Source organism: Fundulus heteroclitus, chromosome 5 (assembly GCF_011125445.2).
Source record: "Fundulus heteroclitus isolate FHET01 chromosome 5, MU-UCD_Fhet_4.1, whole genome shotgun sequence".
Classification (NCBI taxonomy): Eukaryota; Metazoa; Chordata; class Actinopteri; order Cyprinodontiformes; family Fundulidae; genus Fundulus; species Fundulus heteroclitus.
The window spans coordinates 13,287,449-13,305,260 of NC_046365.1; the positions used below are offsets into that span (position 1 = coordinate 13,287,449).

The 17,812-nt window shown below is 40.3% G+C and overlaps 1 protein-coding gene across 18 annotated transcripts in view; it reads right to left on the reverse strand.

Annotated features, from left to right (window-relative positions):
* slit2 (slit homolog 2 (Drosophila)) overlaps positions 1 to 12,201 on the reverse strand; it is a 146,086-nt gene extending 133,885 nt beyond the window's left edge. For 13 of the 18 annotated variants that reach the window (XM_036136947.1, XM_036136955.1, XM_036136943.1 and 10 more), the window contains exons 1-3: positions 11,300 to 12,200; positions 10,405 to 10,476; positions 4,144 to 4,215 (exon numbers count right to left, since the gene is read on the reverse strand). In XM_036136947.1, coding sequence (XP_035992840.1) covers positions 4,144 to 4,215; positions 10,405 to 10,476; positions 11,300 to 11,592 — 437 coding nt within the window. In that variant the 5' untranslated portion in view covers positions 11,593 to 12,200. Of the gene's footprint in view, positions 1 to 4,143; positions 4,216 to 10,404; positions 10,477 to 11,299 lie in introns of all 18 variants that reach the window. The other 5 variants (XM_036136953.1, XM_036136950.1, XM_036136952.1 and 2 more) reach the window with 2 other exon arrangements.
* Positions 12,202 to 17,812: the final 5,611 nt, after the last annotated feature.

Sequence of the window (17,812 nt, forward strand, 5' to 3'; positions counted from 1 at the left end):
GGGGTATGCCTGTGTGTTTCTTTGAGGAAGGAAAGAGGATTATGACATGCGTGTCATTAAAAACAAGTCTGTAAGACTCCAGAAATGTGGTTGTAAGCCGCTGAGTGGTGGTTTTGCAGGCATGTGTGTATATTCAGTTATATAGACTACACCTTGCTCAACTACAGCTTTGAGGTGAGAAAAAGATTTAAAACTTTACGTTGTAGACAGGAGGTTAGGACTTGGACTATTTATTTATTTGACAGGGACAGTGTACATTAATTAGCATTGCTGCACATGCACCAGAATTAGCCAAAAGGCTATTTTTCTTCTGCTGTCCCTGGACAGATATTAAGATTGTCTACCTAAAAACACAACAGTAAGAATTTTACAGTAAACAGCACATATATATATATATATATATATATATATATATATATATATATATATATATATATATATATATATATATATATATATATATATATACAGCAGAGACACAAGTGGCAGCATGGTTTGGCTTATGGAAGACACATTCTATTAATGCTTTTATCAGTTGCATTACAGTACTGTCTTCCCAATAGTATTCACACCCCTTGAACTCTTTCTGACTTTGTCATATGACAAACACATAATTTAGAGAGTATTATTTGGAATTTACTGCATATACAGTCGATAGACCAATGCATCAATAGTGAATAATTGGGATGTAAAAGGAAAATATACTGTGGTTTTGCCATTTTAAAAGTTTTATAAGTAAACATATGAAGGTGGCATTGCTCTGTTGTATTCTCTTCCAGCTTTGCAGAATCAGAGGCCAAACCTTTTGCCCCTTCTGATTTGCAAACTAGCCAAAGTCCACTCAGACGTGATGGAGAGAGTTGGTCAAACATCAGTTTTAAACTTATTTAACAGACTCACAGTTAGATTTAGGTCTGGTCATTTGACCGGGCCTTTTGAACCTCTAATTCAGGCCAACGTCTTCTGCAGCCTCTAACAGGTTTTCAACCTAGAACTGTCCTGTATCTTGCTCCATCCATCTTCTCATCAACTCTGACCTGCTTCACTGTCCCGGCTGAAGAAACACATCCCGAGAGCACGATGCTGCCAACACTATGTTTCAGTGTGGGGAGACGGGGTTGGGGTGTTATGCATGGTTGGTTTTCTGCACATATAGCAGTTTTGAAATTAGGCCTAAAAAAGAAAAAGACTCGGGTCTGATCTGCGGTCTGGAACGTGAAATCCAAATATAATAAAATGATGTTTGGAGGTTTTAACACTTGTGTGAGGCACTGCAAGCTCCTTTTACGTTTTGTTAGCAAACAAAAAAAATTGCACCTGGTTGATTTAGAATGTTAATTTTTACCTTTTTTCTCACCTGCTCAAATCACAAACCACAAAATGAATTTGACCAACTGCAGCTTTGTTTTTAGATGCCAACTATAGCTGATGCTGCTTTTGCTCCATCAAACTTACACACTTGACTGTCACAGATACTGTTGTTAGACTGAGACAGCATGGAGAAGCTTAAATCAGCGTACCTAAAATAAATCAGAATACACACTGCAGTGTGCCTCAGACTGAAAGTACCTTTTGATGATAACAACATTTATGTAGGTATTTATCATACTTTTCCCCAAGCTCATGTTTCTGTCTTTAAAATGTTCTCCACTGGGTCTGGTGTAATACTTCATTATTAAATGTGATGTTTTTGTTAGCTGTATGTGCAAAATCCTCCTAATTAACAGAAATAAAAGCTTGAAAACATCGGCCTGTGTGCAATTAATCTATATAATGTGTTTCTCTTAGTGAACCAAGTTACTGAAATAAATTATACTTTCAAAAATATTCTAATTTGTTGAAACTGACTGTAAAGAAGTGTTACATTCAAGAAATCGTCTGAATACATGAAAGGCGTGACTGCTACATGCATGTGGGTTCCCTAACAGGCTGAAAAGTATGACATCAAGGCCATTTTGGTGCAGCTTTTGGACTTTACCAAACTAACGTAGAACAACAATGTGAGAAACAGAACACTGATAGTCCGTCCAAAGCAGAAGTCCCAGCTTGCATTGCACACCAGACCAGGGGGTGTTAAACTTCTCACTGCGTCTGGAAGTTATAACTTGTGTCACCATGATGACCATAAAGGAAATACATAAAAAGAAACTGTTTCATTGCAGTTAATATGTGAATGTTGTTACATTAGGGTGGTCCTGATCCCAGAAATCCACTCAGGGCCTTTTTGAGATGCTTCATATCAAAATCCCTTTGCAGACTGTTGTAGGTCAACCATCAGTAACCTTTTCAGCTGTATCCCCGGTCAGCATGTGGCTGAATTTTTGCAACCACTGTTGCCCAGAATCCGTTTAATGTAACCTGATGGTGTCAAGTGTACTCGCAGCAATCAGCAGCTGTTGACTTTTCACTCTATAGAGTTTCTCTATAAGCACAACTTGCAAAACTGTATTATAGGCAGTTCACTTTATTTCGTTAATTCAACAAATGTGGGTTTCCCCCAACAATCTAATGCTGCCAAATAATTCACGCCAAACACGTTTGAGCCTCAGCGATGTCTGGTTTGCATCCACAGTCTATGGTGGATGTGCCTCTACGAGCGATGAGAGGTCCTGTGACGCATTTTGCAAAGAAGTTGGGATCAAGGGTAAGTTATCGTAACTTTTAATTCACTAAATATTTCCCCACATTTGAGGAAAACAGGGTAGCTCCAGAAGATGCATCAGACCAGTCTGTCCACACTTCGATCAGAGCGTCCAAGTTGAGGTGTTGGTCGCCTTTTTGACGCTCAAATCACATTCGGTCTGAACGCAGCACAAGTGTTTTCACCCGTCAGCGTGCCACTGATGGCTGTAGCACCTGGTCTGGGTGTGTCATGAGAGCGCTCCTTCAAAGCGCTGCTCGGATCCTGTGACTCAGACATTCCCAGCTTCCTGGTAAAGTGGCACAGAGAGCAGCTGAAATGCTGGTCATAATATGTAATAACGCTCGAAGCAAAGCACACATTTTTTTTAAAGCTTTACTCCAGTATGGACCAAATTATTAACGAGTCGACTCAAAACAGAGAGTGAGCATGTTAACGTTGGGCTAACACTTTACCAAAGTGCATAAAACAACTGTCCGGAGGAAAAAGAGGGAAAAAATAATTTAAGATTGTAGCTGCTTGTGTTGAGTTAGATGTGTCTTTAGAGAAAAATACTAACTAGCTTCAGGTTTCCTAACCGTGTTAAACCCCATGTTTAAGCAGCATGTTGCAGCTGACCTGCAGGAGCTCTAGTTGGGACAAAATGTCTGTCACTGTCAGATAAAGTACATAGGAAATATTTCAGCATGCCACATAGGCAACATATAAATGTAAACCATACAATACTCATTAAAGGCAGTGTGTTATTTTTACATGTATGCCTACATGCCGTTTATTTCAATACAGTATCGGAAAATAACTTAAATGACTAGAATCATATTTGTGGCAATAAATCCTGATTTGGGCTTCCCTAAACAACATAGTTCTACTACACTGCAAAAAGGTAACTAAAAGTAAGTCAATTTTTCTAGAAATGAGTGCATTTTCTCTTGATTTGAGCAGGAAAATAAGATTATTTGCCAATGGAATAAGATTTTTGCACTTAAAGTAGGAACATTTCATCTCCATCATAATCCCTCAAGAACATAATATGTAATTATCTTATTTTAGGGCTAGAACCACTAATCCCATTGGCAAATAGTCTTATTTACCTGCTCAAATCAATGAAAAATAGCCTAATTTCAAGAAAGTTTTACTTACTTTTAGTTCCCTTTTTGCAGTGTATACATTACTTCTATCTTATCACTGTTGAATAAAATCCAATCATCTGTCATCAGTTCTTTTTCTAGGCCTCCTGCCCCCACCCCAACCATTATGGGACAAGCAGAGCTAGAAAGAGGGATGTCAGTGCTCTATAATAGCTGATATTTTCTGGCGTGGTACAATTTTGGTGTCAAGATTTTTTTTAAAACCCACTTTTTAAACATCGGGTTTTTCAAAGTACATGTTTTTGTATGTGCATCCATTTCAAGGGCAATATTTGTAAAGAAAAGGCTTCTGAAATATTCTGTAAAGTGACAAACAATGCTATTGAGGTGAAAGTGGAAAACAGCTTCACTCACAGTCTCTCCAGCTCCTTCAGGTCCTGGAACGCTCCTCTTTCAATCGCGGTGATTTTGTTCTCCATTAGCTGCCTGTGAGAGAAACATCAAGAGGGGGTGAGACTGTGTGAACTGGATATAAAAAAAAGGGGAAGAGATGGGTTGATAAAGAGGCACACGGAGTGTAAGAGCTGATGGATGCATGAGAGGCCAAACAGAAGGAGAGGTAAGGCTGGATTGACCTGCAGTTAAAAGAGAAAGACGAAGAGAATACGCTGACAGAGAGATGAAGGGAGATTGACAATGGAGAGAGGGAAGGGAGGGAGATGTGAAAAGATCGGCTGAATTTAGCGTAAAAAAAAAAAAAGAAGACAGAGAGGAGAAGATGAAAAGTCAGACAATGTTGGAGCAAAAAAAAAAAAAAGAGGGAGAAATGCCGATCAGCAGCAAGTCAGAATTGACTTTAAATGTAACCCATCAGTCAGGCAGAAACTCATCCATCATCTAATTTACTCTCTATATGACCACTTGTTTCCTTAAACCAGCACAGCTCCAGCAGGGATGTGGCGCTGACCGAGATACACAACAAAACACAAAAGTTTAATGTGCTCTAAGCATGAGACAGTAACAAAATGGGGGAACAAAGTGTGAGCGGTCCTCGCGCTAACACAGAACTTCACACTGAGAGATTCCAAACAACCCCGAATTACTCTAATGCAATTAGTGGTCATGTGTGGTTTCAACGTCGTAAAGAGCTGCAGATTTTTTTTTTTTTACATCACTTTGTGGTTGTTTTGCATTTATTTATTGCCGTTTTCCAGTCACAACTTCTCTTTTTATATCATTTTACAAATCTCTGCGGTTGCTTTCACTCCAGCTCGGCTTAACTTGTCTGGAATCTGGTTTTGCTTCTCTGTGGTCGTATCACATACGCCTATGATTGTTTGGTCGGTGACACGCATTACTACGCAAATCTATTTAAAACTTTGCAACCAACCTGTCATTTCTAAGCCTTTTTTTAAGCCTGTTTGATTCTGGTTGTTGTACGTTATGTGCATCTTACAAACCATCTCTGCACATTTTGTTCCATCTGCAGAGCTACTGTTAACCTCCACATTTTGTTGCACTGTTACCAAAACCTTCATTGCAATCAGTGTTTCATTATAAAGTGAAATCAAAATTGTAAATATATATAAATATATATTTTTTTACAGCTATAAATCTAAAGAGTGTGGCATATATTAGGATCTAACACCCTTTACTCTGGTCCTTTTGAATAAATCCAGTTCGACCAATCATCTTCAGGAGTTCCTTAATTAGAAAATACATTCCACCTTTGTGTAGCCACATCTCAGTATAAATCCTGCTAATCTTTAAAGGTATACTATGCAACCGGGGTTGATTTTCCAGCGAGGCTCCCCCCAGAGGGCGAAAGTAAAAGTGCACTGTCGTAAAGATGCTCAGCTGTTCTGGTTTCTCCATCAAGCCAGGCGCGGTTGTTTTGAGCTTAGCAGACAGGCGAACGCAACGAAAAGTGGAAAAAACGGCAGTACAAACAATGACTAACACAGTGAAGGTATGAACATCAAGCTTCCCGCAGCGCTATCTTGGCGAGGCGGCCGCCGCCTCGCCAAGCCGCCTCCTCGCCGCGCCCGCCGCGGTAGCGTCTCGCCAACATAAAAAAAATTTAAAAAAATAATAAGAAGAAGAATAAAACTCGATATGCTTGCATGTTTATTTGACGTTAACACGCGGTTCTTTGTTGTTGCTTTCGCGCGTGCATATAGTGAATGGCAGGGCAAAAACACATGGAGTTCTCGCCGTAAAGCAAGACTTCTGTGAGTGCGGGCCGTGAGCTCTTGCAATTGCAAGTGCGGTATTTCCCCCACAGACCCCCAGGGCGGCCGAGAAAACCTTTGTTCGACCTGAAATGACTCATTTAATCATCCAAAACGGTATGGAACACATTAATTAACTGAAAAATGTTGCATAGTATGCCTTTAAATGCTTCAGTTGTTTGTTAGAGAACATGAGAGAACAACTTTCATCATGAAGACATCAGCAGCAGACAGGTCAAGGAGAAGGTTGTGGTAAAGTTTAAATCAGGACTAGACTACAAAACAATATTCCAACCATTGAACATCTCATAGTACTGTTCAATCCATTGTCAGGATATGGAAAGAAAATGTCAGAATGTCAGTACTGAAAACTAGAGTTGTGCAATATATCAAATCTCAATCACCGTTACAATATCTGCGTGTGCAGCATTAAAATTGTAAAGTACTATATATGCTTCAGACATTCATGCTCCTCTGTATCAGTATCATAGTTTGCCAGAGGGCTGGATTTTAGCTGATTCTAATGCCCAGACCTGATGTATAGCTTTAGTGGTTGAAATGCTAAAACTCACAGAGAGCTGAGGGGACATCATGTAATGCTAAAGACCGATAATAGCTTGGAAAATCTGGGGTAGTCGTTATCAGTATCATCGTGGTCGTTTTTCACAGCAGTATCACAACTAAATCCTGATACCATGCAGCCCTTCTGCAAACCTATCAAGATATGGATTTTCATCAAAACAGGCTATGCAAAGGAGAGCAAAAATCTGAGAAGCAGCCAAGAAGCCCATGGTGACTCTGGAGTAGCTGCTGAGAGGCACAGCTCAGGTGGGACGTTCAATTAACAGGACACTGGAAAAGTGGCAAAAGGAAAGCCACGAGAAGCGGCGTTTAAAGTTTACCACAAGCACAAGCCTGCTCTGATCGGATGAGACTGTAAATTAAACGAACATGCAAGGGCTGTTTAAGATTCAAGACATCACTAAACACTGTCCCCACAGTGAAATGCTGGTGGCAGCATCATTCTGTGGAGATGCTTTTTTTGCAGACCCCACGGATGCAGGTCAGAGTTAATGGAAAGAAAGACGGAGCAAAACACAAGGTAATACTGGAAGAAAATGTGTTAAAGGAGCTTCAGACTGGGCCATTTGAGTTCATTGTTGAAACGTGAGCTGTTTTAATCTGTAGTGTTGTCTTGCCCAGGGCGCTATTGAAAATTAAATTTTTAGGTTCACCTTCCATCAGGACAAGATCTCCAAACATAAAGCCAGAGCTAAAGTCGAATTTAGTTTATTTTCAACTAAGTCGATTGTATATGTGTTGTTAAAATAGTCTAATCCAGTGGTGTCCAAAGTAAGCCTTTCACAGCTATTATCCAGCGTGTTTTAGATTTTCCCTGGTGTAACACAGCGTAATGAGTTGGTCGACTGGAATGTTTCTGCAGAAATTGATGACTTGCTGAAGAGGTAATTCAGCCAATGGAATCAGCGGTGTTTCAACACGGCCACATCCAAAACTAAAGGCGTTTGAGCACCAAAGATACACACCCCAAGTCATTTTAATGTCTTCTCACCCTAGTCTTCCATAGTAGAGAAGCTGTGGTAGGAATTGAAAATTAATCTTCACAGATGCTCTCCATTCAGTCTGACTGAGCTTGAGTCAGTTTAGAAAAAGAATAAGAAAACATGTCAGTCTATATCTTAACAAAACTGGTTTTGACACATACCCAAAAATACAAGCAGCTGTAATTCTATATAGTATTTATTCAAGGGGCTCAAAAACAAACGCAGGACACAGTTTTCATATTTTTATTTGTAAAGCAATTTTGAAAACCATGTGTCATTTTCCATCCACTTTGAAGTCACGCAGCGTGTTGTGCTAGTCCCATGAACTCATAGGAAACGCTGAAATTTTGAGAACGTAAATGAGATATGCGAGAAGAATCAACAAGTACTTTTGAAATCGACTGTTCATTCACTTGTGAACTAACGGACATGACGGCAATTTAAGAAAAAGCATCTGTTGAACAATTACTAGCATAATGTGCGTCAGGTAGCAGGTGAACGCAGAGGGAACACTTTACATCTAATTAAGGATATAATCCCTTAAGGAATTCCAGCAATGTGTTTTACTAACCATTCACAGAGCCACTCACTGGTGCTCGGGCTGTCCCACCAGCAAATCGGAGCTGGGGAACTCTGAACCCAGTCTGATCTCAGGTTGTAAACCTGTTCTTACTTGACTCTCTCCCTCTCTCTTTCCTTCCCCTCCAGCTTCCCCTTGCAGCAGCTGCATTCCTCTCTCTGCGGTTACACCTAATGACCGCTATCTCCTTCCATTCTTGCCCTCCATCATTTCCTCGCCAGTGTGTTAATCACTCCAGCACATGGGCACCGGGGCCCAGTGGTTAAAATAAACCCCCCGCCTGACACTTCCAACTGGCAGATTAACACGACGGCATTAACAGGTGCCGGAGAGCTGCTCTTTGTTGGTCGCGTAGGCTGTGTGCCGCTCGTTGGAGCGACCCGTGCAACTGGATGCGGTGCTGCATGCGGCAGGGCTTCAAAATGCGGGACGGGATAGGAAACTGTTTAATCTCTGTCGTAGTGGACTGTGTGAAGCACACGAGCGCACATCAGAGCTGGGAGTGAGAATATCATTCTCCTCTGTCTTTGCGACCAACTCCAACACTTAAGCTTCAGACAACCTCAGCCTCCACTTTTGTGCATAATACGTAAGTAACTGTTTATATTATCCAAAACGTACAAGCGAATAAAGACCCGTTTACACACGCAACACATATGGATGCAAGCATAACTACACAATGATATCCATACCCAAAAAAACAAGTAGCAGCAAAGAAATTGAAAGTTACAACTGGGAGAAAAGCCATACAGTGATTAAAAATAAATACTGAACATGTCAACGTTTCACTCAGTAAATATATTTCTCATGGAGCTGTTGACGTGAAATTCATACCATGTCGTTTAAAGAAAATCGGTCAATACATCATGGTATAGATGCCTTCAGATGCCCGAAGTGGAATACCAAGCGTATAAAGAAAATAAGCAGCAGCAATCATAAAAAGCCAATAAAATAAATGAAATCTCTGAGTATCTATAAAACAATCCTGCCCCCTATCAGCGCAAAACAATGTCAGCCAGTTTGGGCCTAACTGATGGCCCATAAAAAGGTTTCTTATTACCAGGATATCACCAAAAAAAAAAGTATCTCATGATGCATGAAAGCACAGAACTCTTTCAAGACCTTTATAAATGTCCTTGATGCAAAAATACTGAGGCATTGGTTTAAGTTTATTTGTAAAGGTTCTGGTGATCACCGCTGGGGGACATAATCTGACGATGGAAAAACCATCATATCATCTATGAAAAAGCCAGGGCTTCTGCAAAAGATATCTTCCAGAGAAGTCAAAAACAATGATCGATGGTGCTCTGGATGAGCCTTGGACTGTTCAGAGAGCGTCCGAAAGACCTGAAATTAGTTGTCTTAAAGAAAATAAGTAATGCACTCAACCCCAGTAGACTCCATGTACACCCATTACACAAGACTCCGCTGCCAAAGAGAAAGCCTGCTGAAGCTCATTTGAAGTTTATTGCAGAATGTTCATACAGAAACAATGGAAGAATATAGTCTGGTAATATGAGGTAAAAAAAACATGACGGCAAAAACCATGTTGAGCAAAGAAGTGGCACCGCACATCACCTCCAAAACACTCCAGCAATAGTCAGGTTCTTAGGTAGCATGGTGTGGGGCCGTTTTACTGCATGTGGTACTACTACGAGAATTTACATCATCGAAGGAAGGATGAAGAGAGAAATTTACTGAGGAACTCATGATAAGAATTTGAACAAAAAGGAAAAAAAGAGGATTTTCCACAGCAAGACACAAGGCTAAGGAAACTCAGTCGTTTTCAGAGAAAAAATGTAAACCTGCAGAACCTCCGAATCAACTGACATGAATAGAGCTGAAAGTGGTAGAAACGCATGCAACTAGCTTCCTGTTACAAGAGACTTCTTGATATCAGCGTCACCAACCAGCACATTTCTAAAGTGTTTAATAAATCTCAGTAAGAGTTTTCAATACATATTTCCTGCATCATGCCACTCTGTCACACAAAGCATACTTTATAGACTAACTTCAGCTGATTTCCTTTTGTGAGGATTACTTAGGCGGTTTCTCTTGGGCCTAAACCAGGTGCTGTTTTTTTATGCTTTTACAACACAGGGCACACCACATTTTCCCCTAAAGAGCACTTCTGCTATGACACTGTAAGGCAACCAGTCCCACTACACTGTCCGTCCAAGCAACCTGAACAGGACATGTAAAATTATTATTATTATTATTTATTTATTTATTACCTCTGTTGACATCTGTAAAGAAGAGGAAAGAAAAGGACATTAACACTTAAATAAAATCAACTTACAGGACTCTCAGATGCCGTAGTCCTGCAAAATCCCCCTTGGTGATCTTAGTGAGGTTGTTTGCGTTCAGATCCCTAGACAAGAAAAATAGATAAACAAGTGTTATAAATACGTAAATATATTAATGAATACAGTGCCTGCTGTGGTCTTAATTGTGATTTGAGCTTCAGAGAGAGAGAGATACAGAAAGAGAGAACACCCCCACCCCCAGAAATATTTTGCTGCTGCACTGAAACTGTTCAAACAAGTTCCATCATGGGATCTCCGCCTGGTAAAACGGGCTCTGTTTTAGTCAAAGCCCACTTGTCCAAATCCGTTTTTGATTAACTCGCTGGTCTCCACATAAACCGACGTGGTCGACGGAGGCTCTGGTAGTGCAACAGTGTGAAACCACCAGCAAGACCACAGCGGCAGATCACCCCCACCGCCCACCCAACTTCAGATTCGCAATCTTCACTGATGTATCCTGACATTCTTAACGAGACGCAATAAAACTGACTGTTTTAAAAAAAAAAAAAACGCAACGTTTATCGACCTGCCCATCCTGTGCGTTTAAGTTTACTTTGACAGGACATTTGGAATATTTAAAGCCCTGCTGTTTTCAGATGTGACGTCCTTCATGCTTAGCGCGCTCAGTAGTTTTGGTTATATTTTTGGATCATTTGCGTAATTTCTATTCCTTTGATAATGTGCTCATTTTACCGAGTTTTAAACGTCTGATTAGGTGTGACTGGTATAAATTCAAGCTTTTTAAAACAGAACCCAATTCTTAAAACAAACGGTAGAAGGATAATCACATTCTAAGCTTGCTATTAAAAAGATTAATTTCATGAAATAAAAAAATAAAAAATCAGCTTTTAAAGAGTTCAAAATAAATAAGGTCTTCCTTTAACTTACAGTCTTTCCGTGTTTCGGGGTATGTTCCTGGGCACGCTGCGCAGTCCTTGGCCGTGACAGTCCACCGTGGTCCCGGTGCAGGAACACTGAGGCGGGCACGGCTGACCGTCCGCCTTGCTCATTAGGAGCAGAACCAGAACGGTCCCCAGTAGAAGGAGCCTCGGTGCAGGCTCCAAGGGGCGGCCAAGGCCAACGGAGCGCACAGCTCCCACCATGACTGCGGCACAAGTGGGTGGCCGAAATGAGACACGCAGAATACGAAGAAAAGCCTCGGAGTTTCCGAAGGAGCTCATCAAACTCCGAACGCAACCGGGTGCTGTTTCTCTTGTGTTTGTTTTTTGGTCCTTCTGTTACAAGTTCGTTTTTTTCTAAAATGAACACTGCTGTTCAATTTTCACATTTGGGTCCTCTAACAGCTCAAAGCGTGTGAAGTAAGAGTTTGATTCTGAAAGATGAACCGGCTCTGGGACTGCGCTACAGCGGCGCAAACTTCCACATGTCCCCGGCATACGGTGCCCAGAATCCTCCAACGGCGAGATCTCTGTTACTGTCTCCTAAACAGGAAAATAGCTTGGTCCTTGATCTCATCCAAGTGCTTTCGAGCAATCACAATTTGCGCGTTAACGCAAACTCCAGGTGAGGATTTCTTTGGTTATTCATTCACAGCACGCGTCCGGCGCTGAAGCAGCGGCTGCGTCAAGTTCTTCCTCAGAACTCTGCAGTGGTGGAGATATTCTGATTCCGACAGAATGGGATATCAATGAGAAGTAGAATGAGTGGCAAAATAGCGAGAGACCAGCGCGCAATACTATAATGAAACTCTGCGTGGTGCGTCAAAGCGCTGCACTCAGTAGTGTGTGAGAATGAGAAAGGCAGGCAGACGGGAGAGGGCACGTCTGCTACTGCGTCTGTTGTGGCATCTCTCTCTCTCTCTCTCTCTCTCTCTCTCTCTCTCTCTCTCTCTCTCTCTCTCTCTCTCTCTCTCTCTCTCTCTCTCTCCAGCGTGCGCTGCTTTTTCTCTCTCACACACAAAGACACGCGCACTCACTGCGTATTCCTTCAGCGTGTTTTAAACGGGTTGTCGGTCAAACAGCAACAGTTTGACCTCCAAAGGGGACTAATTTGCACTGCAGTGTCCTGCTCGTCTGATTATCCGATGAGAAACCTATTTATCTGACGAGAAAGCTTATTGCTGAAATTTCACATCAAAAAGGCAGGAAAATATTATTAATAATAAACAAATATAATACTGTAAAAAGTATTATAGTTCGACGTTGTTTTTTGATAAGACCTGTGTTGTCCTTGAAATTCAGGTGCGCTCCCCAAGGTTGCCCAAGTAAGAAGAAAAAATATATATGAAAGTACCGTTCCATAAAGTAAACGGATTTTGCCATTTTACAAAGTCCCAGATTACCCCCCCCCCAACCCAAACAACATACAGCAGGAATAAACACAGAAAAATTCACAATAAATAACAGTATTACAAAACTGAACAATGTCAAGTTTCTGCACAGCATTGAATTATTCAATTCCATTTTTATTTATATAGCACCAATTCACAACACGTGTCATCTAAAGGCACTTTATAAAGTCAGATTCAATCAAATCCTCCAGACAGATTGGTCAAAAAGTTTCTTATCTAATGAGTGGTTATCCAGTGTGTTGAGTTATTCAAAGTGTTAAGAGTTCGATTATTGCACCATGCTATGTTATTGCACATATTCACAGGGTTACTTTAATATGCATGCTCAGGGCATTAAAGCATTCTTGCAGAGTTCAGTGTGACAATGGCTCTTGGATAAAAACTGTTAGTTAGTTGGTCTTCTGATCCATGCTTTAAAGCTATAGTTGGTAATCCTGTTCAGAAACACTTATTGTCATACTGGATGAAATGGTCCTTCTAACCTGAGACAGGGCAGTCAAACTTTTTTAAAGTAGCAGGCCGCACACTATCAAGTAGGAGGGTGCACTTATGCCGGTGCCCGAGCCCCGGAGGGGAGAATTTTGAAAAATAGACTCTCCCTGATATATTTTGGAAGCTTTCAAGACAGGTGATTATTTAAACAATAGAGTCAGAGTGCATGTTTCAAATTCAATAAAAGGCATAAAAAAATTTTTATCTTTTACTTTTTTATCATTATTCCTAAAACATTATTTTTTCACATGATGTTATCATCATGTTTTAACAAGGTAAGGTAATCCCATTTGCATAAAAGTTGTTTAATTTGAATTACTAGCACCACATAAAACAGATCAGATTAGGTGAGGTCTATTCATCTTATTATTATTCACAGTTCTGTTCTAAAAACGATCGTAACATTTCTTCACGAACAAAGTCGAATTTTTATGATAAAAATGCAGGGTTGGAATTTGAAATTGAATTTACATGTTGAATTTATTTCAGTCATATCGCTCTTTTCGAAATCTCTTATCTCAGTTTAATTTCACTTGCACTCATCACACACACGATATTATATCATCGGCGAGGATTCTAGAGACGAACACAAAATGCATCCCCTGAAAAACTTTGATAATTTGCTACTGTAATATTATATTTTATTATATGTAATATTATAGATTTTTCAGAATAAAAAGCTAACAGATGTGCATAATCAAAAAATATCAGAAATACAATTATAGAGCATTCAGTATTGTAAGAAAGCCCACGCTGTTTCTGGATAAATACATTATTATATGAGTTAAGTTCTATTCCGTTTTATGCCTCTTTCCTTGTAAGTTTGAAATGTCCCATGCTCCTGAATGCACCATAGCTTTCTGACGCTCGTGAATGCATCACACTGGTCTATGAACGCGGTGCTGTGTGCTGTGCACGATTGATCTTCTGCTTAAAAAGCTTTGCAGTTTCAAAACTCACGTCGGGTCTCACGGTTTTATTGCACTTTTCGGCATAACACCGGTCTGTGTTTTGATCGGAAAAGTAGCATCTCGGTTGGAACAAGGAACTCAATCACTTGTTAATGTTGCTCTCAGTGGAGACAGATGCTAAGCTGATTTTTGGGATGTATAATCGGGAAAAGTAGGCGGCGGCAGGAGCTGCTATAGACGGCGATTTGCCGCCGTTAACCGGCTACTTTTGACTGCCCTGCTGAGAGTAGTCAATACATTATGTCTTCAGAAAAAGGAACAAAAAAATCATACCTCTGTGACAGCTGCAGACCTGTAAAAACTCTGACCAATCCCTGTCATTCAGTCTCAAAGGAAAGAACCAATCAGATGCCTTAATGTCTCGTTCTGCCCACACACCCCTCTGTTCCTTCGCCTTCCCCATGCACTCATAACATTTCACCATTGCCGGAAATATTTACCACACCTCTCCTCAGAGTTACTGTGTTGGCAGAAGAAGAAGAGACCTCCTTGGCTTGTAAACTTATTATTGCTAAAGATAACATGCCACCTTGAAAGCTACAATAATAATATAGTTTACTTATAGGTGAATGTTAATAGCTGTGCTGCTTTCTTCTTACCTTACTTCATCTTACTATGATGTGGTCTTAATAGTTTCGGCTCCCATTGCTCAACAGCTATCTAATAATAACAGGGAGAGATACCTTAAGCAATGCCCAGGATGAGTTTCAGGCCTTTCTGGGCCGGTTGAATCACAAACCGAGCGATGGTAAGCCGAGTAGGAAGGAGCCGAATGAGACGGGCGAAAACGAGAAGGGCCGGTGAGGGTCTAACTGATGCCTCGGCTCCTTCTACTGGAAGTTGGCTCAACGCCTAAGGTCCCACCCACATGTTCCCAACCCCTTGTTCTCTGATGAGGGTGTCTAGGTGGATACCACACTACCCATGTATCCAGAGCCTCGTTGAGGGTTCCTCAGGCTTCCACACTGCTCTCAAAGGTTCTTTTGAGGCTTCCAGTCTGCAAAACCTCTGTCTGCAGGGTGCCTGTCTGCTGAGCTCCAGTCTGCAGAGATCCAGCCGCCAGAGCTCCTCCATAGGTTCCTGTCGCCAAAGCTCATCCGTAGGTTTCAGTCACCAGCCCCGAGTTCTAGCCTCCTGATGGAAGCCTCCAGCCCACTGGGCGGCCTCCAGGGATTTGGTCCGTTATCAGTCAGTTGGTGTTTAACGTCTATATGTGGTCCCTTGAGATGTGTGTTCCCAGGAATCTAAAACCGGAGACTTGCTCCACTCTGTCATTATTAATGAGTAGTCGATGCTGCTCCTTTTTTTTTTCCTGAAGTCAATGATGAGTTGTGTTGACTTTTTGGTGTTCAGTGTCAAGTTGTTTTCTGAACACCAGTCAGTCAATCTAAATGTTCGGTAGGCAAATTGGTGAAGATCCAGAGTGGGTGGGACGATGTTGGTTGTTATAGAGAAAGTGGGTAATTACAGGGTTGGTTGTCGCACATCATGCTGTTGGATTTCACAGGGTAGTTTGATTATTACAGATAAAGGATCATTCTACCAATAGTTTAATAAAAGAAACAGATTTTTTTAATTCTTCAATGCATTCAAACTAGATTCCATCAAATAACAGTTTAATTTAAAATGTAATCAATCATAATTTTTAAAGCAACCCAGACTGGGTTTATAAGAAATATTTTAAAGGAGAAAATATACATTTATACAAACCTATATTTTGAAATGGTACTTTTAATCTAACAAATGAGCCTGATCAGAATTCACTTTCAAATTGAATGAATATTACTGAAGTCTTAGCTTGATAGTAGAAAGTGATTGAAATCAAATTTATCAAAAGGATCAGCTTTTTAATAAGTGCCTGGTGGCTTGCATCGTGTGAACTTTGCATGCAAAAACTAAAACAACGTGGAAAAAATACACTGACCTATAAAAATATGAAATACCTTCTCAACTCAAGATTTTGTCTGTGTTTCCTAAAATGATGACTGCAAAATGTACAGAGAAATGACCATTTCCATGTTGTATCAACCTAAAACATAAATAAGGCAGTTTAAAAATCAAGAAGTAGTGTTTCCTTAAGCCCTATAATATTATCTTATTTTTGCACCAGTTTACTTCTTTGTCAGACAGTGTTTATGATAGGAATTTTTTTTAAATGGTTCATTCTTACTTCAAGTTTCACACAGTCAGGTGGGGCAGCGTTCCCTTTCCTTTTACATGTAAATAATCATTGACTACCAAGCTCCCCCTTTCAAAAGTGACAATGGGTTAACGGTTCATAAAATAGCATTCACATTAACCCTTGTGATGCTAAAGATTAGGGTGATGGTAAAGAGGGTCATTGTCAAGGTCACGGTGGAATCAAAATTTCAGTGGAAACACAAAAAAGTTTGGTCAGCAAATATAAGAAGGTGTTCAGTGATTTGTGAAAACTGTATGAATACATTTCAACATGGCAGTCTTAATAAAATGATTACACTTTTTTTTTTTACTGAATAAACACTGTTTACATTTTCGTATTTGAGCGATGCCCTTTTTCCTTTTGTATTAGAAACAAACCTGTTGGTTGAATGAGCTGCCCTTTCTGAATTTAGTTACTGAATTAATTAATTATTTGATTATGTTCTTGTCAACTAAGAACAACCAGTAAGTTAGGAAAAACATTGTCATTGGCCACTTATTAATACCGTTCGCAGTTTTGGTTGGGCACAAAGAAAAAAAAAATCAAATAAGTAGAGCCAGCACTCACTCCAAGAAGGACTCCTTATTCATTTTGGACAAGATTACTCTGTGCAAGGTGGTTTCAGTGTTTCAGCTCCGAACCATCAGCAGCCAAAGACAAATTACCAACACCCTGGATAAAGTGTTTCTTTATAGAGATGGAAGAACATTGCAGAATGACCAAAGTCAGCACAGCACCCTATCAATCAGGATTTCATGCTGAAGTGGCCAGGCAGAAGCCGCTACTAAGTAAAGTCTCAAAGTCATTGTTGTTCCCTTTGAAGTTCCCCGAAGGGTACCTGACTTTCAGAGTATGAAAAGCTACTTCTACTCATCTAATTAAACCCTGATTGCACTATATTTACAATGCCTTACAAAGGTATTCCTCCTCCTTGAACTGTTTCCCAGTTCTTCGCCTTAAACTTTAAAGAGTTGCTTTATCTTTTGAAATCGACCCAACCAGAGCAGTGCATGTTTAGGGGAAGAAAAAGGATACATAGTTTTACGTTAAACAAATAAAAATCTGAAAAGTGTGGAGTGCAATTATATTTAGAGCCATAATGGCAAATAAAATCTAGTGCAACTAAACTTTTTCAGAAGTCATATAAATATTTAACTTGGATGCGTGTGTGTTGATCTCAGTAAAGGTGCCGCTGTTATGTGAGTGCCTACGAGGTTTTACTAGAGAAAGTTAAAGGACAAACAGCATCATGAAGACCAAGGAACACAGGAAGGTCGAGGAGGAAGTTGCAGAGAGGTTTAAGCAGAGTAATAAATATCCCAGGCTATGAACATCATCTGACAAAAGGAAAAGAATATGACTCAGTTGAAAAGTTACCAAGACCTAGCAGTCTACCTAAACTGACAGATGGGGTAAGGAGAGCATTAATCAGAGAATCAGCCAAA